General features: G+C 38.5%; 1 protein-coding gene across 6 annotated transcripts in view; it reads right to left on the bottom strand.

Moving 5' to 3' along the window:
• Nucleotides 1-27,494, bottom strand: part of Ecpas (Ecm29 proteasome adaptor and scaffold) — a 128,726-nt gene that overhangs the window by 16,668 nt on the left and 84,564 nt on the right. For all 6 annotated transcript variants that reach the window (XM_028857781.2, XM_028857779.2, XM_028857778.1 and 3 more), the window contains 18 exons: nucleotides 27,053-27,215; nucleotides 26,527-26,699; nucleotides 25,286-25,387; nucleotides 21,932-22,055; nucleotides 20,044-20,189; nucleotides 19,537-19,591; nucleotides 18,877-18,991; nucleotides 18,218-18,286; nucleotides 16,681-16,798; nucleotides 16,177-16,344; nucleotides 13,273-13,352; nucleotides 12,571-12,676; nucleotides 10,966-11,013; nucleotides 10,073-10,194; nucleotides 8,312-8,462; nucleotides 2,674-2,739; nucleotides 1,487-1,576; nucleotides 45-111 (listed from right to left, as the gene is read on the bottom strand). In XM_028857781.2, coding sequence (XP_028713614.1) covers nucleotides 45-111; nucleotides 1,487-1,576; nucleotides 2,674-2,739; nucleotides 8,312-8,462; nucleotides 10,073-10,194; nucleotides 10,966-11,013; nucleotides 12,571-12,676; nucleotides 13,273-13,352; nucleotides 16,177-16,344; nucleotides 16,681-16,798; nucleotides 18,218-18,286; nucleotides 18,877-18,991; nucleotides 19,537-19,591; nucleotides 20,044-20,189; nucleotides 21,932-22,055; nucleotides 25,286-25,387; nucleotides 26,527-26,699; nucleotides 27,053-27,215 — 1,963 coding nt within the window. The remainder of the gene's footprint in view (nucleotides 1-44; nucleotides 112-1,486; nucleotides 1,577-2,673; nucleotides 2,740-8,311; nucleotides 8,463-10,072; nucleotides 10,195-10,965; nucleotides 11,014-12,570; nucleotides 12,677-13,272; nucleotides 13,353-16,176; nucleotides 16,345-16,680; nucleotides 16,799-18,217; nucleotides 18,287-18,876; nucleotides 18,992-19,536; nucleotides 19,592-20,043; nucleotides 20,190-21,931; nucleotides 22,056-25,285; nucleotides 25,388-26,526; nucleotides 26,700-27,052; nucleotides 27,216-27,494) is intronic.

Raw genomic sequence — 27,494 nt, 5'->3', positions numbered from 1 at the left:
AATAATAAACAGAGCCATGAAAGAGTGTCATATGACACACTCACCTGAGTGGGGCGTCAGGTCCTGGGGACACTGAGTAGTCAGGGATACGATGACACTGGCACAGCCGCCCTTTAAAGTCACAAAAACAAAGGTCTAAATTTCATGTCACAGTGTTCTATCAAGCTACTTCTTTTAGGCACCAATAACTTAAAGATAAAACACATTAAGTCCAATAGCTATTCTGGAATTCAAAATAGAAAAAGAAAAACATTTTAGACTAGTTATACAGAGATTATTGTTTTAGGAGCAAGAACTTAAGGCACTGTGAATAAGAAAGAAAACAAGCATAACTCTCAGAATGAAACGTGTCACAAACAACTGTATTAACATTTCCATTTCTAGAAATTTCCAAAGAAATCAGTTTATATGTGTCCAAAGAGAAGAGTGGTTCTTTATTTAATATCTTTTCAAAAGCTGAAAAGTCAGATGTCCTTTATTTGATTGAAATAAAGGATGTATTGCCACAAGCAGAGTATCACATACCCCTTACAGAACACAATGTAGAAGATATGCATATAGAGAATACACAGGAGGGAACACTCAGAAATATAAACAGCTGTTTACTCTGCAAGGTAAAACTATCAGTGTTTGTATTTTTAACTTTCTCCTGATTTATAAACGTTAATTAGAAGTGAAGTCATTTTGTCAGGAGAAGAAATGAGTTATTTCTTTTAAAATGGGACAAAGCTGAGTGTCAGGACACACACAGCCCCAGCACTGCCAAGTCTGAGAAGTCTGAGGCAGGAAGGCAGTGTGAGACACCGCAGAGTGAGATTTGCTCTAAAACAACAACAACAATGAATTTAACAGTAGGAAAAAAGATGAAGGCATTATCTGACCTTTCTAAGTGTCTCAAAAAGAAATTATTTTTCTATCCAAACACTTATTGACTCTTACATGAAAATTCCTAATCACTATGTAAAATGATTACTCCTTGACAGATGAGTGAGCTTCTTCATTAACTGGTAATGACAGAAAATCCAAAAACATTTACATGACAACCAGTAAGCAGAGCATGATAGCATGTAAGAAAGCATACAAGCATGATGCCTGTAATTCCAGCACTAGGAAATACAGGCAGAAGGATCAAAAGTTCAATGATGTCCTCAGCTATATAGGAAGTATGAGACTGGACTAGGCTATAGGAGACCTTGTCTCAATAAATAAGTAAGTAAGTAAGTAAGTAAGTAAATAAATAAATAAATATGTGGCCCCCACATGTATGTGCAAGGGGTGTACACACACTATTGGTATGGTAGCACATGCTTAAGATAAATCTTCCAATATTAGAAGGTCAAGACAGGAGGACTACAATGAGGCCAGGCTATGCTATATATGAGTTGAAGGACCAGCCTTAGCTACATGACAACAACTTGTCTTTAAACACACACACACACACACACACACACACACACACACACACACACACACACAAAAATCTTACCTTAGTTCCGAGACCTACACCACTTCTGATCAGTTCACATAACCTAGGAACTAGCTCACCCAGCACCGAAACATCAAGATATTGCAGGCACTTTGAGAAAATAATAAATACAAAGGCAACATTTAAAAACTACCCACGTCAAATATACACCTATTGTATTTAACATAAAGTTGAAAAATCACTACTTTGATTTTGCTCCAGCTGAATTATTTAAACTACCACAGTACTACAAACAGAAAATTCACTCACTAATGGTTCAACATTTTAATATATAGAATAAAACAAAATAATGAAGAAAATCAATTTACTAAAAGAAATGATTACCTAAGAATAAAGGATCTCTCTTTAAATCTCCCTCTATCAATCTATATCTAATGTAAAATGCCTAGGTTAAAACCTCCAAAGTGGGTCTAGCCTTCTAGACCCCAACTAAGTTAATTTCTTATATGATTTCACCAATGCTTGTTATAATCCTTAAAATGCAAGCACACATTCAATAGTTATGACTATTTCCAAGTGATGTTTGCTAACTACTCCTATCACTTTCCCCAATAATACAACTAAGATATAAGATTCTTAGACTAAATACTGGCAACACTTCCCAGTAGACATTAAAAACCTTATTCTTGTCCAATTTGTGGCCTACTTAGCAAACAATTTCCAGAAGCCTGCAAGCTCTTAATAGTCACTACAAAAATGCCCAAACGGTGACTCTGTCCAGACTCTGAGAACTGTAGAACTCAGCACCTCAAAGGCCATGAATTCTTGACTGCAAGATGTTCTGACATCTGAAACATATCACTACTGCTCAGTTTCTGCCACCTACCTTCTGTGCTGCCTACTTCATTAAAATACCTCTAAGCTTACACTGTCAGGGTCCTTTCCAAAGAAATTTCTCAGAGGCAGGCAAAAAGTAATGATAATAATAATAAAACAAATAACACACCTCTGAACCTTTCTAAAATAAGCAGACTAAAAGATACATCGATACAAATTTATAATAGGTTGTTTTCCATGTAACACTTAAAATTAAAAAAACTTAAAATATTTGAAAGAAAACACTGCATTCACAGTATTTTATGAAGGCATTCCCCTTCAGCTTGTTTCATGTTACACAGCATAAAGTCTTTGAAGAACTGCACTTCAAGACAAGCCAATGAGCTTTTCAAGTGTATCTGGAAACTCACCATGTTGACTGTCTCCATCATGGGAGAGGACTTGGCGGCAGTGAGCCGAGCACTGTCCATTACAACCTAAAGAGCACAAACTCGAGTCACTCAAGGACATTTCATTAATTATGAATTAGACACATAAACTCCAATTAAAGGGTCTTATTTCCAAATTAAAGGATTTTAAATAAACAATCACTAATGAACCCAGGTGAAATTCTAATTCTAGTATCTTCTGACTTCACATAACAATTTAACTGTACAATGAACATCTCCCTAAAGGTCAGAAATTCAGACAACAGTTAGAAATAAACAAAATAGATGGGCAGTGATGCATCACTAGTACACTGTACACTCAGCATGCATAAGGCCTGGGATCAATCCCAAGTACTACACAAAATGAACTAATGCATTCACTTACTAACAAATATACTATGGCTCTACTCAAGTCAATAGACCTTCTTGGGGCTCAGGTTCTCTATCCACTTAAAAAGAGAATACACAAAATTTCTACCCAACGTTTAAAAAGTTGTCTAAGCAAAAAATAAAATAAAATAAAACAACAAAAAAAAAAACAAAAAGTGCATGTGTGTATGTAATTCATTTAATTCTTTAACTTTATAATGTGGATTCTTATCTACAAAGATTTTAATAAAAATTATGCTAGGGGAAATCATATCCAGAGAAAGGCATGCAAAAGTGATCTACTAAGGTTTGCAAAGCATGGACAGAATTTATGCCCCTTAATTCTCAATCCCTAGTAAGCACTGTATGGGAGGTGGCAACCCTACTACTGAAAGAGGAAAGAATGATGAATAAAGAAGAAAGCCCCCCCCACACACACTCACAGACTTTTGGGTCTGCAGGGCTCACAATCAACCAGACCGCCTAGCACCAGTGGTACCATCATACCAAGTACTGCCCGAGGTCTATAGGCCCGGGCATGGGAGGGAGACAAGGCAACAGGTCCGTGCCATCCCTTTCGGCCGGGGTGGGCAGTACTCAACCAAGTGCTACCTGTAACCCAACCATGAGCCCTGGCGCTGGGTGGTTGGGTACCATCATAGTGAGAGAGTACAGGGTAGGGAGGTGGAAGAGAGGGAGAGGAAGAATCATTTGTGGGCTGGAGGAGAGGCAGATCTGGAAAGGTGAGGTAACAGGGAATGGGCAGACATGAATGGCCAGCTGGCCACCCAAATCCAGGTGTCTGGGCCAAGACTATGACCAAGGGCCAGGTCTTGATCTGGGGCCCCAGAGCAGCTGGGGGCCTATGCTGATGTTATCCCTGGGGGTCATGCAGGGGCCTGTGGTCTGAGCTGCCGCCTAGGGCCACTTTGGTGTCCAAGGGCCACACTACTGTGGCGGCCATGCTGGTCCAGATGGCCTGTGCCACCATCTGGGACCATGGTGACATCCAGGCCTGGGCTGCTGCCTAGGATCATGTCTGAGTCCACAGTCCTACCACAGCCAGGGTCTGTGTTGATGTCCATGGCTCGTGTTGTCACCAAAGGCTACATAGATGCCCATGGTCTGGGCCACAACCTGTGGCCACAAGGGCATCCAAGAGTTGTGCTGCTACCAGGAACATCCTGATCTGAGTGGCCTGTGCTGTCACCAAGGACTACGATGTCGTCAGAGTCAGAACTGCTACACAGGGCCATGTGTGGGTCTGTGGCCCTACAGTGGGCAGGGTCTGAGTTATGTCCAGGGTTTCTGTTGTCACCAAGGGCCACGCGGATGACTGGGATCTGGGCAGCCACCTCAGACCACGTCAGTGTCTGAGGAATGAGCAGTGCTCAGGGCAATGCTGATCTGGGTGGCCAGTGCTGCCATGGAGATTTCCTGGAAGGGACCACTGACTAGGGCCTGGGTCCGTAGGCCCAGGAAGGCCAGGGTCTAGGTTGGTATTTGTGGCTCCAGCTGCCACCGAGGGCTCTGTGGATACCCAGGGTCTGGCCAGCCGCTTGGGGGCCATGCTGCTGTCGGGGTCTTGCTGATCTGAGTGGCCTGTGCTGCCACCGTGGTGGTGTGTGTCTGGCCTGAGCTGCTGCCAAGGACTATGTCTGAGTCCGTGGTCCTACTATATAGCTGGGGTCTGTGGTGATATCCACGGCCTGGGTTAGCACTGGAGTCACTGGAACCATGCTGTGCTGAGCCAGCCACACCCCTCACTGGCCCTGGGATGGCTGGTCCTTCCTCTTACTGGATACTGCAGCAAACTGGCCCTATCCCTCAGGGGTGAGTCTGCCCCCACACTCAGGAAAGATGGCCCCACCACTCACCATTGGCATGTACCTCATCTGGAAGCATACTACAGCTGATCCTGTGGTCAGGGATGCAGGTGAGCCAACCCTGAGGGTGTGAGAGCAGGAGAGCTGATCCCACCTCACACTCCCTACAGCAATCCAGAGAGGGCCTTGCACCTTGCCTGGGCAAAACAGTGGAGCTGGCCCTGGCAATAGGGTCCAAGACAGGAGAACTGGCCCTACTCCTTGGTATAGGTACATTTGGGTGAACTAGTCAAGGCGGTGCTGGAGAGCTCATCCAGGTAGTGATGATGAGGGAAAGCTAGTGAGCTGACCAACCCAGCTACCACCCAGGCCCAAAGCCAGGACTATTAGTTGGCCCAGCCCAACATCCACTAAATCTGTGAATTGTTAGAGCATGTGAAGGGGATGAACCTACAGACCCAAAACAGCAGGATCCCCATGACACAGGACAACAATAGGATATCCAAGAGGAGCCCCAGTGAGAGTCCATTATCAACAGTATAGCAGAAGCCAGAGGTCTCAAACCAGACCAATTACTCGTGGCAACAAACACTTGCAAGTAAACATGAACAAACTAAAGGGTAAACTGTGTTTAACAGGCCACACTACAGCTTCCATGACAAGACTCTTCCTTTTTCTTTGTTTTTGTTTCTTTGTTTTGGTTTGGTTTTGGTTTTTATTTTAAATTTGGGTTTGATTTGGGGGAGCTTGTAAGGGCAAAGGGCAGATGCAAGATGGGGAGAAAAGTGGGATCAGAATGCATGATGTAAAATCCACAAAGAATCAATAAACATTTTTTTTAAAAAAAGGAAGAAACAGTATCAAGAGGCAAACAAAAAAAGTAATTTATTAGAGTAGATTATGCAAATTAAGAATGAAATAGTGAACTGAGAGAAAACATTGACATTACATATTACATAGGCCTAACAGTCCTAGTAAACAAACATAAATGTTAAAAAAAAAAAAAAAAAAAAAAAAAAAGATCTACGGCCCACCTCATGCAATTCTGCTCAGGTGGGTGCTAGCCACCCACAGGCCAGCCTGGGCATGTGCGTCCCATTATGATGAGCAAATATGTGGTGGAGAAATGGGAGAAAAAAAATAAGTGAGATGGTTTATGTGCTGTGGAAAGAGGCAGAACGATAGAAATGAAGGTGGTGAGGACCAGGCTGCTGCCAAGGACCATGTCTGGGTCTGTCTGTGGTCATGGACATCCATGGCCCATAATACCACCAAAGGCCATATGGAAACGTGAGGTCTAGGCCACAACCTGTGGTCTTGTTGGTGTCTGAAAACCATGCCGCTGTGGGAGCCACGCTGGTGTGGGTAGCCTGTGCTGCTACCCAGGGTCCTGGTGTCATCTAGGCCTGGGCTGCTGCTGAGGGCCACATCTGGGTCTGTGGTCCAGCTGCAGCTAGAGTCTGTGTTAATGCCTAAGGCCTCTGTCACCTCAGGGGGCCTTAGGAATCATGTGTGATAAAATCAAAGGGTCATGCTGAACTTGCCTCATCCTTCACTGGCTCTAGGAAAGCTGGCCCTGCCTCTTGCTGGACACTACAGCAAGAGAGCTAGGCCCAGAACTCGGAAGAGATGGCCTCACCCCTGACCCTGATCCTGATGGCATGGCATAGGGTAGAGGCAGGTAGCCCCAGTGGCCTGGACTGAAAAGTTCAGCTACCACCCAAGCCCACACCAGGCCTTGGGTTGACCCACCCTAACATCTACCCATCTAGGAGCTCATGAAGGGACCGGTCCTGTGGAATGATACCCACAGGACTGCCATCAGAGGAGTTTTGGTGAGAATCCAGTGATGATGGTGTACCAGAAACCAGAGGCCTTGAACCAGACCAGTGACTCTCTGCAGTGAACATTTGCTAATAAAGCTGACTGGACAAAAGTGTATACTATGTGACACACCGTGGTTCCCAGTTCCACCAGGATGAATGAATAGGTGTTATAGATGGGAAAGATGGAGGAGTGAAGGGTTATTTTTTTCTTTTCTTTTTTTTTTTTGTTTGTTTGTTTTTGTTTTTTGCTTAGGCTTGTTTGGTTTGGTTTGATTTTTTTTTGTTTTAATTTTCTTTTAGATGGTGCTGCAGGGGTGAGGGGAGGATATGGGGGGACAGAGAGGTGAGTGGGATTAGGGTGCATGATGTGAAATTCCCAAAGAATCAATAAAGAAATTATGTTTTTAAAAGAGAGAGGCAGGGAGGGAAACTAGACATAGAATAAAGCAGAATTCACAGAAATATATAAATAGCTAACAGGAATTAGGGATTATTATTTTTTTTTTAAGTATAGGGGAGAGGCAAGTGCAAGGGACTGTGCATGTCCACAAAGGTCAGAGTTACAGAAGGTTATGAAATGCCCAATGTGGGTGCTCAGAATTGAACTCCAGACCTCTACAAGAGTAGCTAACTACTATGATAGCTTAGTGGGTGCTCCAAGCATAAGGTCTGAGTTAGATTAGGGAGGAGGGATAAGAAAACTAGAGCTAAGGGAATATAAAAAGACAATGTATATAAAAGTTCAAAATATCTAACAGTAAGGCTCTTGCTTATAAGACTGATGCTACTCAACTATTTAATGTTATCAAAGATACAGAGAAAAGGGGGGGTTATTATTCTAAAACCTGTTATAAAACCTCCCTACAAAATTATAGCCACCTGACTTCAGTATGAATGATTTAAAAAGAAAATAAAACATACAGACATTATGCTCTATTAAATTAAAAATCAGTTACACAACAATAATCAAACTCTGATTTGGTTTTTAAATTGAGTATTTGGGGGCTTTGTAGCTTATGACTATGAAAGAATTTTTAAAAGCCCCTAGAAACTGTTTACAGTGGAGACCTCTAGGGGACTGTTTTCTACCCTTCCAGGTTGCTTTCATCTTTCCTCAATAAATGTGTCATACACAACTTATAAAAAATAACTGCTCAAAGACAAAGCAGAACAATTTTAGACTGAAGCCTAAGTATAGATCCACCCCCTAAAAAATGTAAAAATAATTTTAGACTGTTAAAATTATGTTAATAAGCTGTCAATTTTAGTCAAGTAGTGGTAGTACATGCCTTTAATATTGGCACTCAGAGGCAGAGGGAGGTGGATCTCTGCAGCCTGGTCTACAGAGTAAGTTCAATGACAGCCGGGGCTACACAGAGAAACCCTTGTCTCTGGGGAGGCATGGGGGCTGTCGATTTTTATCTGATTAACAAGAAAACATATGAGCTGGACAGGGCTTTCCCTCTTTAAAGAAAATCCATTGCATGCAGTGTTAAGAGTGAAAGCACCATAGTTAGAGTTTGTCTACGGACACTGGATGGACCGTAACAGTGCTCATACCTCGTCAATACTAACCAACAACCTCTGCTATCAACTCACCTTTTCTTGTTCTGTAGCGCGGAGACTCAAATAATTGAGAATCTGAGGCTCCAACACACTTAAGGACTCTAGCAGAGCTGGGATGAGTTTGGGTGCATGTGGTTTCAACATGGCTCCTGCACTCTTGCTGATCTTCACAAGGGTGTTAATGCTAGACACAGAGAACACAAACTCTGAGTCTTTACCAAATATAAAAAAGTCCTACAATCTAATCACGAGGATGTTCTGCAATTGCATTCAGGTATACTCATATGGTCTAAAGCCTGATCCCAGCAAGTAGGAAGTGGGTTTCTGGTTATGACTGAACCCAAGTCTGTTGGCACTTAAAAAAAAATTACAGATATTTTTAAACAAACACACATAAAACATAGAGAGGTTCAAGGTGAAATTCCTTGTCCTCTTTATCTATTTCAACCATTAGTAAAATGGCCAATTTTACTTCATTTGTAATTTCTTCATACATTTAAGTACAATTCCCCACCACCCCCCACGCGCTATTGTATTACTTTAAGCTAATAAAATTTCAGTATGTATCTCTCTATGAGTACTTTACCACAATTATAACATTTTTATTCTTTTAAAAATACTAATAACTTCTCATTTAAAAATCTGAGTTTTTCTGATTGTCCCAGAAATTTCCTTTAAGAGTTGACTGTGGTGAATGCCTGGGAGACTAAGATGGGTGGCTGAGAGCTCAAGGCCAGCCTTGGCTACATATCAAAACTTTTATCTCAAAAAAATGATAATTTGTTGGAATCCAGATTCAGAGATCAAAGTCTATCCACTGCCATCTTCAAATTTTTTGGTGTTTTCTTTTGTTTGGTTAATTTTTGAGACAGGGTCTCATTATGTAAAGCACTGACTGACCTGGAATCTGCTACGTATCAGGCTGGTCTTGAACTCACAGAGATCAGATGGCCTCTACCTCCAAAGTGCTGGAATTAAAGGTATGTACCACCACACTGGCTTCGTTCTTGAGACTTTTTAACAGTCTCATCCTTTCTCTTTTTCTCTCATTTGATCTCACTGATTATATTCCAGTTGTGTTAACATATCCCCTGTAATATATATGTAGGCTACCAAGTAAAGGTTCAATTATTTTATAAATATGGCTTATGCCAGTAATGCCAACATTCTGATGTATGAGGCCAGAGGATCACTAGTTTGAGGCCAGACTGGGTAGCATATAGCAAACACAGGGCCAAAGTGAGATATTTGGGTAGACTCTGCCTCCCAAACAACCAAGGCTCTTTCATAAGCAATGCTGTATATGTCTTATCCCATCACATCAGAATACATAACCTGTCATATGATTTTACACTACTAGAGTCATCACCGGGCTCAAGTTTGGCCAGTCTGAACCTTCATTAAGTTCCACATTTGCCTTTCAGGCAGTAGGTTTAGGCACCATTAACAATCATGGCATAGATTAGTTTACCAAAGACAGCAAAACAGTTGGTTATACCCAACAAGCAAGCCCCTGAAGACCTGTGGCATATGGAAGACGTGCTTACTAAGGAAAGGGGCCAATGACAATAGAATAATATGCAACTCAGAATGCTAGTTCAAATCAAGGTCCCCATGAAATAGGACTATAAAAATACTATGACACATCTTTTCATAAATACTTGGGTTACCTCAATGGATTCTCCTCAGTCCATTTTCTGTATTTTTAGGAATCTAGCATTCAAGAAAACACATTTTCTACAGACTGGCTAGAAACTAAATAATTTCAATACATTCACTTCAACCAAACCACACCTGAGGGCTCGGACTTCCGTCACAGGACTCATCATTCCTTTGTCCAGAAGGCAGGGCAGGAGGACAGCAATGGTTCTCTGGCCAGCTGCTCCTTTGGCAGGGTCACACATTTTCACACAAACCTCACATACAAAGAGCATGGACATTAGTGAAGCTGGCCTCTCGACTATGAAAGCATTTCTCTGAAAAAGTGCTTTTTTATGTCACTATCAGGAATAAAGAGCAGGTAAGTCTACTTTCTATGTACTATGGAGGTTGGAAGGAGATAGAGGAATGACCAAATATGGCTCATGAAGATCTGCCATATCTAATCAGAAAATCTGATAATATATTTTATTTTCTACTTTCTGATTTGTATAATGAGGAACAAAGGAGCTGAAGATGTGTAAGAGAGCACTTTTTAAAAGGCAGGACAAATTCTGGTAAAGAACACAAACCTAGACATGAAAGGCACCTACCTGGATTTAAAACATATTTTTACTACTGAGTAACGTGATCAATAAGAAGGCTTATGCAATTAGAATATATATTACAAAAATAAGTCCATGGGGCAAACTATTTGGTTTCAAAAAGCCTGCCAACCTTGTAAATTTGGGGAAGATATTAAAAGAAGACATATATTGCTTCATTTAAGTAAGTAATGTGTTCTTTGGGGTTAAAGGAAAGGTATACCTCATGTAGAGGTCTCAGCATTTAAAGAAACCAGAGGTATATTGTGCTTAAGACACACTACCCTTAGTGTAACAAAATCCACTTTCTTATTCACTGTAAGAGCAGTAAACTATGCAAGCCAATTAAGGCAACATTATATCATATGACAAAAATAAAAATCAATGTCAAGTCCATGGTGAGTCCTGCCCTACTCTATCCCACTGGGAGATGAGTATTCTCACCTTGCTCAGAGTTTTCAGAGCTAGTTCTGCTGCTTTCCGTACAGATTCCTAAAAATGAGAAAAGTCTGGCATTATACATATTAGACAGCATTCATTCTTTTCTATTCTATAATGCATTATTAACTACCTTAGATCCTAATGCAAAATAGTAAAACATAACTTTCAATAACAGGTTTAAGTATATAGTATTTCACTGGGCTCTTTGCCCATTAAGGAACATATATATTTTATCTATTTTTGCCCATATAAAAATAGTCATTAGCAGTCCAAAAATAAAATGTAGTATAAAAGTAAATACATAAAAATCTCTGTGAGCCCCGGTGGATTTAGTTTTCTTTAAGGGGCTGACCTTAAAGGGAATTTTGTTTTGTTTTGTTTTGTTTGTTTGTTTTGTTTTGTTTTGTTTGTTTTTTGGAGACAGGGTTTCTCTGTGTAGTTTTGGTGCCTGTCCTGGATCTCACTCTGTAGACCAGGCCGACCTAGAACTCACAGAGATCTGCCTGGTTCTGCCTCCGGAGTGCTGGGATTAAAGGTGAGTGCCACCACTGCCCAGCCTGTTTTTTGTTTTGTTTTGTTTTGTTTTCTTGGCCATCAGGAGTTTGAGCATGCCTGCAGGAGTACATGGGCAACACAAACTGGACTCTTTCTTTCTTTCTTATTTCTTTTAGGGGGATGATGTCAAAAGTATGTGGAGGGCAGACCTGGAAAGACTGGGAAGTGAGTGTGATCTGGGTGCATGGTGTGAAATACTCAATAATCAATAAAAATATTATGTTGGAAAAAATCCAAAAAAAAAAAAAAAAAATCTCTGTGAGATTCTAATAGAATTAAAATTTTCTAATAAATAAACCAATAAGAAAGACAAGCCTAATGGTCTAATTTTAAGGATGTCCAAATAGTTTAAAATTTAGATAATCCAGTACTTTAGATGGATCTTGATTATTCTCAAAAGATTTATGTGCTAAAGGCTGGGTCCCCAGAGAGGCATCTCTAGAACCTCAGAGAGGGATGGAAAGTTTAGAACACTGAGAACAAGCCCTTGAAGGAGACTATGGGGCCTCAGACTCTTCCTCCTTCTCTTTGTTCTCTACCCCAAGTAAAAGTTTTCTATCTCAGACTTTGACCGCCTTGTCATAGGTCCAGAGTCCATCTATGATAAATAATAACCTCCAAAATAGCTAAACTATTTCCCTTTATAAATTATCTCAGTTCTATAGTAATATGAAGCAAGAAAAATACTCAAAAACTGAGTTTTTTTCATTAATCACATTATTTAGAAAAGAATGCCTAATTTTTGAAACTTTAGTCATATAAATTACTTCCAAATGGGTATTTGCTCCTAATCCAACAGCATCATGAGATTTCTACTGAAAGAAAAGGCATGCTTAGGCCACCTTCTTTAAGTCATTTCAGTTTAGACCTAAATAAAAGATACCCAAACTTGTAACTTAACATGTACATCAAAGCTGGAGATAAAACTATGGTTTCCTAAAATTGTCTAGATAAGGAATTTTGAAACATGTGCATTTAAAAAACCTATAGCATATTTTAATGATTCCAGTTTAAATTAGTCTATACATACACATAGATTTATTTCTATAATACCTTAATATCATCTTGTACTCTAAAAAGTGTTTCCCACATTTCTGGAAGTTTGTCAATGACGTCATCTAAAGGTCTTCCTCTCAATAACTCATTCAAAGCTAAACAGCTGAAAATAAAAACTTGATTTCAAATACATGACCAAGCAAGTCCAATATTTTACTACTAAGTAGTTATATCAAATAATAATATAGACTCCATCTGTATGTCTAGTCCTAGCCTCTCCCCCACAAGACAATCATAATCATTCTAGTATTACCTCAAATATATCACATAGGACACAAATCACTAAGTGACAATTCCTACAACTATATAATTTAATCCCTTTGAATGATACACCAATAAACCACTTTTAACTCACCTATGTGCTCCCAATGTCTCATATATCATCAAGCACATAAGAGGTATCAAATGAGTACAAAATGCATATATAAAGAAATTCTACCCTATGAAGCCATGAAATTATACAACTTGAAATCTACCAGTTTAACAAGTGATCCAGAGATTGATAAAGTTCACATTTACATAAGCTAATTTTGGCAAATCATCTAGTAGAGTTCAAATAGTTAAAGAAAAAGAACTAACTCAACTAAAAATATATTTATTGGTGGTTTTAACTTAATTTTTGTTACACCATGTAAAAACCTTAGAAATTTGAAGGGGAATTTTCCAGTTTTATTTGGTTAATCTAATTTTCCAAGGTACCTGGATTCTCGAACTCGCCACATGTTGCTGGTAAGGTTTTTAATCAAATCTTGAAGAATTTCTTTCAAATACTTATCCACCTAATGAAAGCAAAAGATAAAATGAAAAATGTAAAATCCAACAATCAAATTATTTACCTCCCAACAACACTGATCACTTTCTTTATTAAAGTATTCCTAAGCCCCTGAGCCTACAAATCTCTCAGCACTTTGCAAGCACTCTAAAATGTAAAGATAGATAATCCTTTTCCATAGTGCATGAGAATAAAGTCTAATCACTTGGGCTTTATATGATACAAGCCCAGTGTGACTCATCTTGACATACAGGTATCTTGTCTGGTCTTAGTTCTGTAACCTGGTACATACTACCTCTACAATCCTCTTCCATGTCCAACTTGAGTAACTCCTTTTTGCCCATGGAGATTCAGAGTGGCCACCACTCAGACAAGCTCTACCAACTCTCTTCCATGTACCCACAGCACCTTCTTAAGGTTTTCTCAGAAGAAATGCACTGTCTTTCCATTACTGTACTGCTCTATACACTGGAGACCTCAACGGCAGTGTTTGGTGAAAAAGTATTATATGGTTCAGAAGGTTAAATGAGTTTGAGCTAAGCTTTGGTAATAATAAATTGATAGTAGACTCAGTTGTTATACCAACAGATCTAAAGACTCTCAACTTTTTCACTTTTACTCTTATAGTTAAGTTTTGTTATGTTCACTTACATGTTAGATGATCAAAACTAAGTAAAGAACTCACTTAAAATTAAAAAAACAGCTTCCCATATCCCCTCCTGTATTTTCCATATGTGTCTCATCACAATTGTGGCTTAACAGTTCACTTACTCAAAGATCATGCCCACATCTCAAGAGCCAAGGCCTGTAACCTGAACTCATATCTATAACTCCCATTAGCCTTTTAAGTCTTGGTTGACCCAGATGTACCACATCCTATCCTAGAGCAAATAGAATTCAATGAGCCCCCAAAGTTGAATCCTCAAATACCAACAACCATGAGTAGGAATCTGTGTCATATGAAAGAAGGAGGACAGAACTATACCATGTTTCAGGTCTTGTAAGGTGCAGGTAAAGAAGGATGAGTGAGTATGATCTAAGCTTTGGTGATAACAAATTGATGGTAGACTCAGTTGTAAGAGTAAATTGCAAGCTGAAAGTAGTTGTGCACCCCTGTAACATAAGCTATTTTAGAGGCTAAGGCAAGAAGCAGAAAAGTTTAGGACCCAGTCTGAATCAGATCAAAATCTTGTATCAAAGTAAGTACTTTTTAAAAGGGTCTTAGGAAATAGTATCAGTGGTAGAGCACTTGACTAGCATGTTTAAGAGCCTGGGTTCAAACTCCAATATTAGAAAGAAAAAAATATGAACTAAAAATCCATTTAAGAATTTTAACCAAAATTCAATTTGCAATTTTAAAAATCACTTTTGCTACTATGTAAATAAATTAAACACAGGGAAAAGAGAAGAAAAAGGTATGATGACCTATTTATCAGGAAAGAATCAGGGACCAGAGTGGATTCAAGGAACACTTGATAAAAGCAGTCTTTTGGTAATATATTGTGTACCCTAATAAAATTTGCCTGAAAAACATAGAACAGAACAAGCCACTAGATTAACCACAGATTACAGGCAGTGGTGGCACACACCTTTAATCCTAGCACCTGGGAGGCAGAGATCTGTCTAGATCTCTGTGAGTTCAAAGCCACCCTGAACTACATGAGATTGACTCAGTATAGGAGAGAAACAGAGCCAGAGAGTGGTGGCACACGCCTTTACTTTAACCCAATACTTGAGAATAACAATTCCAGTGCTTGAGATCTCATGCCTTTGCTTAGGAAGCACACACGCCTTTATCCCAGCACTAAGAAGGAAGTGATATGGCTGGGCTAAGAAAGGTATATAAGGTGTGAGGAGACAGGAACTAGAACTTCTTTGGCTAGAGGTCTTTTTGGCTGGAGAGCTTTTGGCTCAGGACTTAGAGGTGTTCCAACAGAGGATTCATGGAGTTGGCAAGGTGAGACCTGGTAATGGCTTGTTCCTTTGTCTCTCTGATCTCTAAGCATTACCCCAATACCTGGCTCCGGGTTTTTTATTAGAAGACCATTTGAGAATTCGTGCAACAGACTCAACATAAACTGCTCCTAAATTCAATGTGGGATTGAGGGGTTTATAAGACACAGACAGCAGGTTTCCCAGCTTGGACAACCTCATGACCAGTGAGAGTACAGGAATAGGAAAGGTATCTTTTTTCTTTTCAGCTCTTCACGTGTCATGTTACAGTTATGGTACATGTAAAAAACAATCAAGTGAAGACATCCAACAGGCAGTTAGATCTGTAAAAATGGATGGAGTACATGTCCTATCTGAGCCAGTACAGAACTAAGAACCATTACAATGCACAGAATGTTTATGTGCCCAGGAATTAGTACAAGGAAAGTTAAAAGTACAACAGTATTCAGAGGCAGTTTCTGAGAAACCTTCATTTCTGAAAGGAGGATAGAATGTAATCAACAGTCAGATGACAGAACAAGAAAAGCAATATATGGCAACTGACTATTTCTTTGGTCTGTCTTCCCAACTAAAGTAACTCTTTAAGCACAGATTTGTGACCCATGCCCCATGGCATCAGTGATCCCTGGTAACACATAATATTCTATTTGTGTGAATATACTGTTATTCTTTTAGTTATCTATCTACCCAAATGAACATTTACATCACTTTCATTTTTGAGATCTCAATAAATGTTATATCTTTGAAAGGAAAAGCAAACAACAAGCAATGGAAGCAAAGAAATTGTATACAAAGTGCAGGGGACATTAGTTTTAATCCTATGTGGTAGCACAGGCAAGCTACAATGTTTCCTAAAACACAGGTTCACAGATACTTGCCATTGACTTGTCAGTGACCAATGCATTCCAAATACTTGTCATAGCTTGTCGAATTCCAAGATTGGGATCAAATTGGTAACGATAAAGTCGAGGAACGAGTTGAGGCAGAAAAGGAGCCAGCTGTTCTCCTGCTCTGGTAGCAATTACATTAAAACCAAAAGCAGCACCCTAAAAATAACAAAAAAGAGTAATTTATACATGCCTGCCACAGTAAAATACTAATATATTAAATACAAAGAGGCCACAAAATATGCTTTCTCAAATTTGTCCTTGAATAGAACATTATTTAGTACTCCAGCTTTAGCAATAATAATGGCTAATATGGTAGTCCGGCTCTCAGACACAGACTTTTCAAAACTGACCACACATCAACTGGCACTGCACGGCTGGTGAGAGCTGGGGGTACATCATTCAGTAGCAGAGCACTTGTCACGTATGCATGAGGCCCTGGGTTTGACCACCAGCAAAAATTTAAGAAAGAAACAAAACAATATAGCAACTTACCTTCCTAGAGTTCCACATTGCATGATGATTTGCCAGATTCATAAATTTATATACTAGATCTGGCTGACTAAGATCACTTGCCAGAGAACAAAGCTCCTTGTAAGTAGAAAGGCCCTGGCTTAGAAACAAACAAAAAGAAATACATAATAAAACATTTTTCTAGCTATTTTGGGTTGGTATGAATTTTACCATCAATTATTACAGAGGTATTCTTTTAAACTGTTCTTTCCCTCAGTTGATAATACCATTATCATCACTGAGGAGACAGAAAAAGAGACTATAAAAAGTCATATACTCAATTATCAACTATTCCTAAGTCTTTCTGCTGGTAAATCCCTGTTGTGATTTGAATGTGAAATGCCTCTCATAGGCTCATGTGTTTGAATACTTGGTGCCCAGCTCATGGTGCTGTTTTGGAAGGTTGTAGAATCTCTTAAGAGGCTGATCTTTATTGTCTAGAGGAAGGAGTTACTAAAAAATGAGCTTTGACAGGTTACAGTCCAATCCCAATTCCTGCTCCATATCTTCTTTCTAGTCCAAGAGGTCAGTGGGTAGAGTCCCAACTAAACACTCCTACAACCATGGAGTCAGCTACCACCATTCCTTCCCTTCCATGACGGATCTTACAGCATTCAACTGTCAAGTCAGGTACAATGGTTTGTATCTCTGTGGTCATATCAGAGGATTCAACTAAGCCAACTAGTTCAGGAACAACCCAGACAATATGAGACCTTATTCCCCCAAAAAGAAAAAGAAGAAAACAAAGAGAAAAAAGCTCAGAAAGAATCCACAAAAACAAGCAAATAAAAAGAACTTTTGATGTGAAAACAGTGATATACAGAGTAACAGGACAGATAAGTCACCTACAGCTTTCTCTTATTCCGAATGCCACAGGAAAACAGAACAAGCATCATAGTTTGCCTGACAATTTTTAGAAGAAAAATAACAATATAACCACACTGAAATAATAATAAGGGAGGGATAGCACCAAAATTAATTTGAAATGCTAAACTGGAAGACTAATCTAAGACTACAAGTTTTCACAGAAAACAAATTTAAATGAATTTAATGTAGTACTATGCAAGGTCTCTACTCAGGACTCAGCTTCCCGGAAGCAGACAGTTCTGAACCTAGTGTCAGTCTCTGAGAACCTTAGTCTTGGAGGTCGTGGCCTCCAACAAAGCAGCCTACCACCAATGATTAGTCATTGAACAGGCATGAATGCTTGGGAAGGGTCAAAGCTCTGTGCCATCCTAGCTTAAAGCCTCTCCAAAATCCAGTGTCCAATGAGGTTATGACATCAGTTCAACTTCCCTCTACCATCAGCAATCTACTTGCTGAACCCTCCCAAGGACAATCCCAAAGGTATTTTCCAATCAACTTCCAGCATACAAACCTCTAGCTCAGTCTGTTTTCAAGGAAACCTAATCTAAAACAGTAGGGTCCCCTCCCTCCCCATTACCATTTTTATTTATCCATCAACAAACATTATTGCTCTGCCCTAGTTGATCAATGGATTTAGATTTAGCACACTTACCCATCAGGTGTTTTGCCAAGGCCTCCTCCTTGAAATACCACTGTCTCTCCAGAAACTTCATGTTTAGCTCTAAAACAAACAATTTAAATTAGCTTCAAATTTTCCATACCAACTAATAAGCAAATGGATTGCAAACTGGTAAAATCTGTATCTAGTATATGAAAGATAGAAACTATTCTTTTCTATCAGACTGCAAATTTTCTAAACTCAAATACAAACAAAACAAATTCACAGATATTAAAGATTTCTATATAAAATTACAGCCAATGTGTCACGCATAAAAACTACCCTTCCCGAAAGGAAGCAACAGAAAGCAGTAAGCAATTACAAAACCAATCTCCCTCCATGCACTCATCACAGATCAGATTATAAATGACATTCAAGTTTATTCATCATATCTTAATTTTTTTTAGCCAAAGAAGGTATTACAGTGATTTTCTAACCTGATGCTTTAATTGTCATGGGATGATTCAAGTTTGAAACCATGACCTAGTACAATATTTCTAAGTAAACAGTATATACACTGGGATAATTAAACTGTAACAATCATTGATATGCAATGGCTTAATGAGAAAGTAGAAGGTTGAATTTTTCCCTCTTCCATATCATAGTTTCAATGTTCTATGTATTGATACCTGAAATTTTAAAATTCACTATACCTTTTGCCAGTCATAAGTGTTTCTACAAGTGTAGACACCAATTCTTGCTGATCTTGTTCGTTGCCCAGCTCATAAACCAACCCAAGCCCTTTTGAGGCAACGTCTTGGCTGAGTTCTACAAAAAAAGGTAGACAAAATTATACTATTCTAAAAGAAATTTGTCTCCTGGCCAATTATTTTCTTAGTAATTATCTTTACTCTAAAATTATATAGAAGTAGAGATACAAAAGCAGAAATCACTCTATTTTCCTAAATCAACTCAGTGGACATGGCATCATGAGTCAACAAATATGAGAATCATGATCAAAGGCCAATAAACTAGTGTGACAATAATAACCATGGTATCAGAATATCAACATATGCTACTTATATTCGAGATAACAAACTACCCTAGAATTTTAAGACACCCATATCCAATTTTAGAAAAATAAAGGGAATACAAGTCCACATGTCTTAAATAAAATTGGGGGTAGAGACAGAATCTCATGATCCTCCTCCTCTTATCTGCCACATTCTGGAATTAAAGGCATACATATGGCTTGCTTCATTCTACTCACATGGCTCAAAATGTTTTGTGCTACAATCCATTAACCCATACTTTTAAAACTTAATATACACATTTAAGGAAGCTGACAGGTCAAGTATTTACGAACAACCTACCATCATTTTCTGACAGAACTGAAATAAATGCACTCTGAATTTCCTTAAGATGAGACTGAAAGAAGAGAAAAGGCATTAGCACTGAAGTCCTCTCTCTCCTGAGAAACAAGCATCTCCCTGTTAACGTGCATTGAGGCCAGAGTCTTAGGACCAAGGCAATCATGAACCTTTCCATCCCTTCATCTTTACAGATGTCCATCTTACTAGACGTTGTACCCCTCACAGGTAGTCTAAGCATTCAGTCTAACCTTTGTCCTAATATGAATTTGTGTCATCCCCCCCCCCCAGCACTCTTGACTTTATATCTTCACGTTTGGATCATTTTCTTGCCAGTATTAATCAGATCACCATCTGAAGGATCACTACTTCACATGGAGCTTACTTCAGAACTTCTGCGATTTTTTTAATGATTACAACCTTTGTATACTTTCTTCTTATTTTAATTTATAAATACTCTGGGATCCTTACAGAATTTATCACATATACAATGCATATTATGAAGCTCACCTTCACTTCTATGTGGGTACTTAGCTTCCTCACAAGCGAAAGGAGCCAGATGCAAGCTGCTTGCCTCACATGTGGGTTGGGGCTGATAATATGCTTACTTAAAATAACTTCTAAAACCCAAGGGACAACATCATTCACTTTGGCACCTGAGGAAAAAGCAAAGGAAGATTACAATTAAAACACTCAAATATAATTTCCTTGAATAAAATAACATTTAAATCAACAATCATATAATAACCTGATGTTGAAATCTAAATGACCAAGAATGTCCAGGACCTAACATAAACAAGAACATTTTTAAAGTATCAAATAACTCTAGTTCATTGGAATGAAAAATTATCCCACTCTCTTCAATCTCAGAAATTTTTCTTTACTAAAACGTTCTAAACTTCCATCTAAAAACAAACCAAGCAATATCTTTGCATTTCATTTTGTCCTTCAGCTAAAACACAGCTGTCTCTTTTCCTCATTACTTCAGGGTCAACAGCACTGTGGCTGGAGGAATGGTCCTTCCCCTTCTACTATACAAATGAGACTTGTTTTACCTCACATGTGTTCAAACAAAAGCCTCAGAGAGTTAGCTTGGCCTCCATCAACCAAGTCATCATACTTTCACTGCAAGAAAAATGGTTTTCCTATTTCTTTTAAGTCTCTCTATGATAGATAACAAAATAATAAATAGGTGAAGATGATACACAGTGATAAATGTTAACTATAACACTAAGTGCAATAACTATATTCCTTATGGAATACAATTTATAATGGCATTGTTACCATGAAAACATTCTTATTTAATTTTTCCAACTAAGAAGATAAAATATAAACATGTTATGATTTTTCTTTTAGCCTCAAAGATTAAAAAAAAAATCCTGGTTGAATACTAAAATATACTTTCAATTCTAATTTCAAATCAACCCAAGAAGATATCTGAGTTTGTATTTTAGATTTTTTTGTTTTACTTTGTTGCTTTTTTCTTTTATTTTAAAACTAAGCTTATTCTTTTTGTGTGTATACATGTGAACACATGCAAGAAAATTCATGCCACAATACAAATGTGGAAGTTGAGAGGTCAGCTTTGCTAGAGTTGGTTCTACACCATGTGGGTCCAGTGACAGAACCCAGGCCTTCAGGCTTGGCAGCAAGTACCTTTACTTGCTGAGTGGTCTTGCTAGACCTTGACTTTATTTTTGTTTTTTTTTTTTTTTTTTTTTTTTTTTTTTTTTTTTTTTTTTTTTTTTTGTATTTTTTGTTTGTGAGACAAAGTCTCACTATATAGCCCATATGTCCTTCAACTTGCAATCCTCCTGCCTCAGCCTCCCAAGTGCTGGGATTATAGGCATACATCATCTTAGTTTGAAATCTTATTCTCTGTAACATATACTCAGGAATGACATACAAACTCTCTCAATTATGTAGTCACTAAATTCTAGCACATTATCAGTACTAGCAGGGGACAGTGGAACTCCACTATGTAGTAATGAATTAGATATAAGAGGCTGGGAAAGGTTTCATTTTTATACTCAATCTTTTTTTGAGAGGTGGGGTGGGAGGTTGGGCGGGGATGAGGGCAGGATCTCACTATGTAGCTCTGGCTGGCCTGGAACTCAATATGTAAACGAGTCTGGCCACCGAACTCAGAGATTCTCCTGCCTCTGCCTCCTGAATGCTGGCACCACCATGCCCAGCTATGTTCAATCTTTTTTTTTCCCCCTTTTTTGGTTTAAGACAGCTCTTGTTCAATCTTATTTAATCAATCATTCCCCTTGACAGACCAAATTAGAAAGCATGTATCAATATTTGGGGAAAAAAATATTTTTGTCTCGAATCTGACAGAAAACAGAAGAAAGGCACTCAGCAACTGTAAATCAATTAGGTAAGTATTTGATACCAGCAGGAGGTGTATACTCTTCCTCAGTCACCAGCCAGGCATCTCGGGCAGCCACAGAGTTAGTTCCTATTGCAGCACTGGTGATCGCTTCACCAATAGTGAACTGAAGTTCGATCTGCTTGGCCTACAACGAAGCAAAATGAAATCCATGAATATGAGAGCATTACCCCCCGCCCCCAAAAATATCCATTTCTATAAAAGAGCTGTTTTACACCTTACTTCTCCGCAGGCTTTATTTTCACTCTTTTTTTGTCATTTAAGCTAATCCAGTGATTCAAAAGTGGTTGGAGTGAAGGACTGGAGAACTAAGAAGGATTTGAAGATCATTTCTCACACCCATGAGCCTGCTTCTCACCCTCAGCAAAGAATCAGTATGCAGTGGTTTTTAGTCTTTGGAAACACGATATGCTTACTCGGGTGGGGGGGGGGCTAGAGTGGTTCAAAGGTGAAGCCACAGAGACCTCAATACAAATTCTAGCTCTGTTTCTTATCAGCTACATATCCTTATCTAAATTTTTCTGGGCCTCAACAACTTCACTGGTTAAATGAACACAGTATCATCATTCACCTCATTGGGCCATAAGGATTAAATGATGTTAATTTAGACAAAGCTTTTGCTAGTTAGTGTGCCTGACTATAGTAACTGTACAATGAATAGTGGCCACTATATTTTTATAAAAACTCTTCACACTCTTCTATGATATCTGCAAGCTACTCACAAAAGGTCCTGAAAAAAGTAGAGAATGATTAGGCAAATATAAAATGTTAACACTTGGTAAATCTAGATCAAAGGGTATACAAGAGTTCTCTACATTATTCTTAAAACTTCAAAGGGCAAACAAAACTCTATGTAGCTACATACTCAAATATTTACATCTTAATTCAGAAATTTTGGTGCTGTTTTACAAGCAGGAATCACTGTCCCAACATGGAAGTGGACCTGCCTTTGCGCCCTCTGGCATTTTTCTGTTTACTGTGAAACATTTAAGTATTAGAGAAAGAAAGATGCAATGCAGAATGGAAAGCATAGGAGGGACATAAGCACAATGACTACACAAGTTTTGCACTGTTATTTTTAATTTAGTGTCTGGTCTTCGTGAAGCATCAAGTGCTCACACCATGGGGTTCCTAATCTAGACGAATAGGGCTGAGGGTGTCAGCTCTACAGCATCCCTGGTCAAAAGTTTCTCTGGGGACCTTTAAATCAGAGAAGAGCGGATCCTTATTAGGAATTTAATCGTTCATCTGTGTACCTGTTAATTACATGTTTCCTATTGTTGACACTATAATTGGCATAAAAAAAATCAAAATCCTATAGCTAATTTTGGAATAATAAGGTATCTAGGCTTACTATGTAGCAAAGAAATAAAGAGATGCAATAATTAAATAAAACAAGTTTGTGGGGAATCCCTATATGGTTACTTTACTTTTGTACAGGTTTGAATTTCCATAATGAACCTTAAAGTAGGGCTGGCCAGGTATTCACTAGTAGAGTGCTTTGTCTAGCATGTGTAAAACCATAGGTTTCATCCTAGCACCACAAAAACAAAAAGGTTAAAATAAACCAAAAAACACATTTGGGCTTTATTTTAGTTAACTATGAACAGATTCAGTTTTTCACTCATCCCTATCCTTTAATCTTTCCATACTGCTTCCATGTTTTTGAATTTTTGTTATTTTTGTGTTTCTAAACCTTTAAAAACAATGACATCAAAATGTTAAAACTCCGACAAGCTCTCATTTACTTACACAACCAGAACTGACATTACAAAGAAAAAGATGAAAAAGCAGACATAAGCTTCTTTCCAAGAGGTACAATGAAACTGGTGTGGTGGTCTGAATGAGAATGACTCCCATAGACTCATGTATCTAAATGTTTGGTCCCCAGTTGGTGGAACTGTTTGGGGAGGATTGAGAGGTGTGTCACTGGAGGTGGGCTTTGGGACTAGGCCATTCCAAGTTAGCTCATACTTGTGGATCTGGATATGAGCTCTCAGCTACTGCTCTAGTGCCATGTGTCTGCCTGCCTGCCTGCTAATGATGGTCATGACTCACTCTCTGAACTATAAGCCCCAAATAAACTCTTTCTTCTGTAAGTTGCCTTGGTTGTGGTGTTCTGTCACAGCAATTGAAAAGTAACTAAGACAACTGGCATCTGATGATACCAGCATGAGTACAATTCACTTTGAAAACATTATATGGGAATGGGGATGCAGCTCAGTGATAGAGTGGATGCTTAGTCCCTGGATGCACTTTCCCACAGAGAGGAAATAAAAGAATCTAGGCTTGAATTTCAATTCCAGTTCCTTATTCAGTTATCTCAATCCTCACATCTTTTAGCCTCAACTAAAGTCTGTCTCCTTCCTCCCACAATCAAGGTTCAGCAGAAACTTCCCATCCAAGCAGATTATACCAGAATCCTCTGACACAATCACACCCTCCTTTAGGATTCTCCCACCTTCTACGCAAATATCTTCCTATTCACTTATTTCTACCAATATTTATGAGAATCTACCTTTGCGATTACACTGGTAGACTTGTGTAATGATGAACAAAGCAGACCCTGCCTTCAGGAGAGAGAATAGTGAGAAGATGTGATAAACGCTGTAAAGAAAAGGGTTCCAAGTTATTTTAACTAAAGAATCTCATCTAGTTAAAATATCAAAAAGGTTTTCAAGAAACACAGCAACAATCTGAAAAGGAAACATGAGATTTTCAGAAGCTCAGAGCAAAGAGGCTGGTATACAAATGTGAGGCAGGCAGAGGCAAGATTAGGTCATGCTAAGACACTTACCACAATTTGCTAGTATTCACTAACTATAGGTCTTTCCCAGCACACTGGGCATCAGTAACTCAAGAGTAACAAGAATACCAGGCCCAACGTTCCAAAGAGGGCTAATTGGTTTCTTCTATTTCTACTATACCATGTTCCACTCAAAAATAATTAGTCTTTCCCAGACATTCCATTCATAGAGCTATTTTTAACACAGTAATAAGCCTAAAGCAAGCACATTCAAAATACTTGAGAAAGAAACAAATGTTTAACTTTTTAAAAATCTCAGAGTAGGAGCTAGAGAGATGGTTCAGTGCTTTAGAATACTGACTATTCTTTCAGAGAACCCAGATTCAATTTCCAGCACCTACACGGTGACTAATGACTACCTGTAACTACAGTTTCAAGGGACCCAATGCCCTCTTTTGGTCTCTGTGGGCACTGCATGAGGGACACAAAAAGACACAACACTCATACACATAAAAGAAATTAACAAATCCCCAATGAAACAAAATTTAAAAATCGCAAGAGTAAGCAAAACAACTAAAAAATGTTTTTTATTTGAGTAACAATATAAATACCTCCACAGAATCCATCAGACCTCGCAAAAGGAGTTTCTGGTGGGGAAAACCCCCATCCCCAACTGGAAAATAGCCCAATGTTTGGATTGCTCGTTCTTTCATCTGGAAGAACACAGATTCTTTTTTAAATTTTAAACAAATTAAATAACAACTTTATCTCTAAACAGTATTTCCAAGATGAGATGACAGGAAGAGGCAATCAATCTGCTAATACACTGATGTCTACATGATTACACCCCATTCTACAGTATTATAAGACATTAAAAACAGAAAACTAAGCCCATTAAGGATTCATACCTAAAAAATTAAAAGGAAAAAAGAAAGCCTTAGGCTTCTTATTTAAACTGTCCAGGTTGCAAATGTGATTTACAGGCACAAAATTACCTGTACTACCTAGCAGCCCTTGAGCAAGTCACTCAGCTCTCTGGACTCTTTCTGTGCGGTCTCCTACAGAAATGACCACCATGCCTATTTCACCACATAGTCTTCTCAACGACTTCATTTAATACATGAGAAACCTATAGCACAGATCTTGGGTGACTTGCAATATTCACCAATGACTAACAAAAACTGGTTCATGATAGCTAAAAAGAAAACTAACGGTGTAATTGTCATGGTTAATAGAACAGCAGCTAAACCAAAAACAAAACTACATTAAAAAAAAAAAATTTAAAGTAAACTGGTATTTTTCTACTCATTAGATCATCTTAATCTTCAACATCAGGTGCTTTAATTACAAAGAATGTTTTAAAGTCTATGACAATTATCTCAACTTAAAAAACTACAACTGCTATTTCCATCAGATTATTCACACTGCTTCCTAATGCCTATACTTCTTCAAACCAAACTGGCTCTAAGAAAGTAAGATTTAGCCTGCACTAAAATTAAACAAATCATGAAACTGAGCATTTTATTATCCAGCCTTTGTCTGACAAAAACAGTTCTTCACTGCATTTTTAATTTTACTGAAAGCCTAACTAACTTGAGCTAAAGTAGAATAACACAAAAGATAACACACAAAAACGTTCCTACATCTCCCTCACAAGCAAATTAAAACAGCAAATACTTCATCAAAATACATCTTTATCATTTGGACACATTAATAAAACCTTGTTCTAGCTGCAGTGTGCATGGTGGATGTGGACAGATGACTATACTCGTAATAACTTGGTTTTCTTAGTTTATACAACTATGAAAAGAAACACAGAAGTCTAGAAGGAAAAGGAAAAAGAAAGTCTTGCCTTATTTGTTTCTTTACTGGAAGGGATTCTATTGAGTAAGCTTTCTACCAGATGCAGTTTGGTAAATCCAGATCCTTCACTGGGGATTGGGAGAGGACCATTTCTGCCAATTTCACCCAGGGCTGTGCAGGCAGCAATTGCCAAGAGAGGTGATGTACTGTCTAAAAATGAACCTGTAAGCACATTTAGACACAACAGAGTGTAGCAAACTAATTACTATGATTTAAAACAGTCAGTCATGTATTAATTTTTTTAAAGCAGCAAAAATCAAAGTCTATAATGTTTTCTGGTTAACCACTTGTTGACATTTATCTAATAGTAAGACATCATGACAATAGGTCTTAAGTGTCCTTGTTACATTTTTCCCTATAACGTAACTAGCACTGGCATATAAAAACATGGAGAAATAGATTATTTTATGGAAAAACTTGCGCCTTTAAAGTACAATGTTGTAAAAACTAAAGTACCATATTAAAATTTAACATAATTCAAAACCTGCAGCAGCCAAACCAGTATGGACACTGACCTATTGTTTCTGTAGCACTCCGAATGAGCTCCTCTTGCTCAGGCAAGAGATCAGCATCTGTCTCCAGGTTGTGCTGCTCTGCAGTTCTCATTCTCTTCTTAGCCAAGTATCTTCCCACAGTGAATCCCAATGCAAGCAAGGATCCATGTTGTACCTCAGGGCTCTGAATTTAATAATAATTTAATAACAGTACTGTTTCTACCTCACACATGAAAAGATATACTAATGTAACTGTTGTTAGAATAATGTCTCTGATAAAACCTAGAAAGTAAAATGATTCAACTGGAAGCCAATGAATCAAACTTAAGTAACAGCAGTTTCTAACAAGTTTCTAACAGAGAACATTGAGAAGTTAAGCTGGGTCTTTACTCATGTGCAGATTTAGATACTTTAATTTCATACAACCTCCAACTGTGGGTCATGTGACCTTTAAATATGCTTC

Source organism: Peromyscus leucopus, chromosome 2 (assembly GCF_004664715.2).
Source record: "Peromyscus leucopus breed LL Stock chromosome 2, UCI_PerLeu_2.1, whole genome shotgun sequence".
NCBI lineage: Eukaryota > Metazoa > Chordata > Mammalia > Rodentia > Cricetidae > Peromyscus > Peromyscus leucopus.
This window is presented reverse-complemented; position numbering and strand designations above follow the sequence as displayed.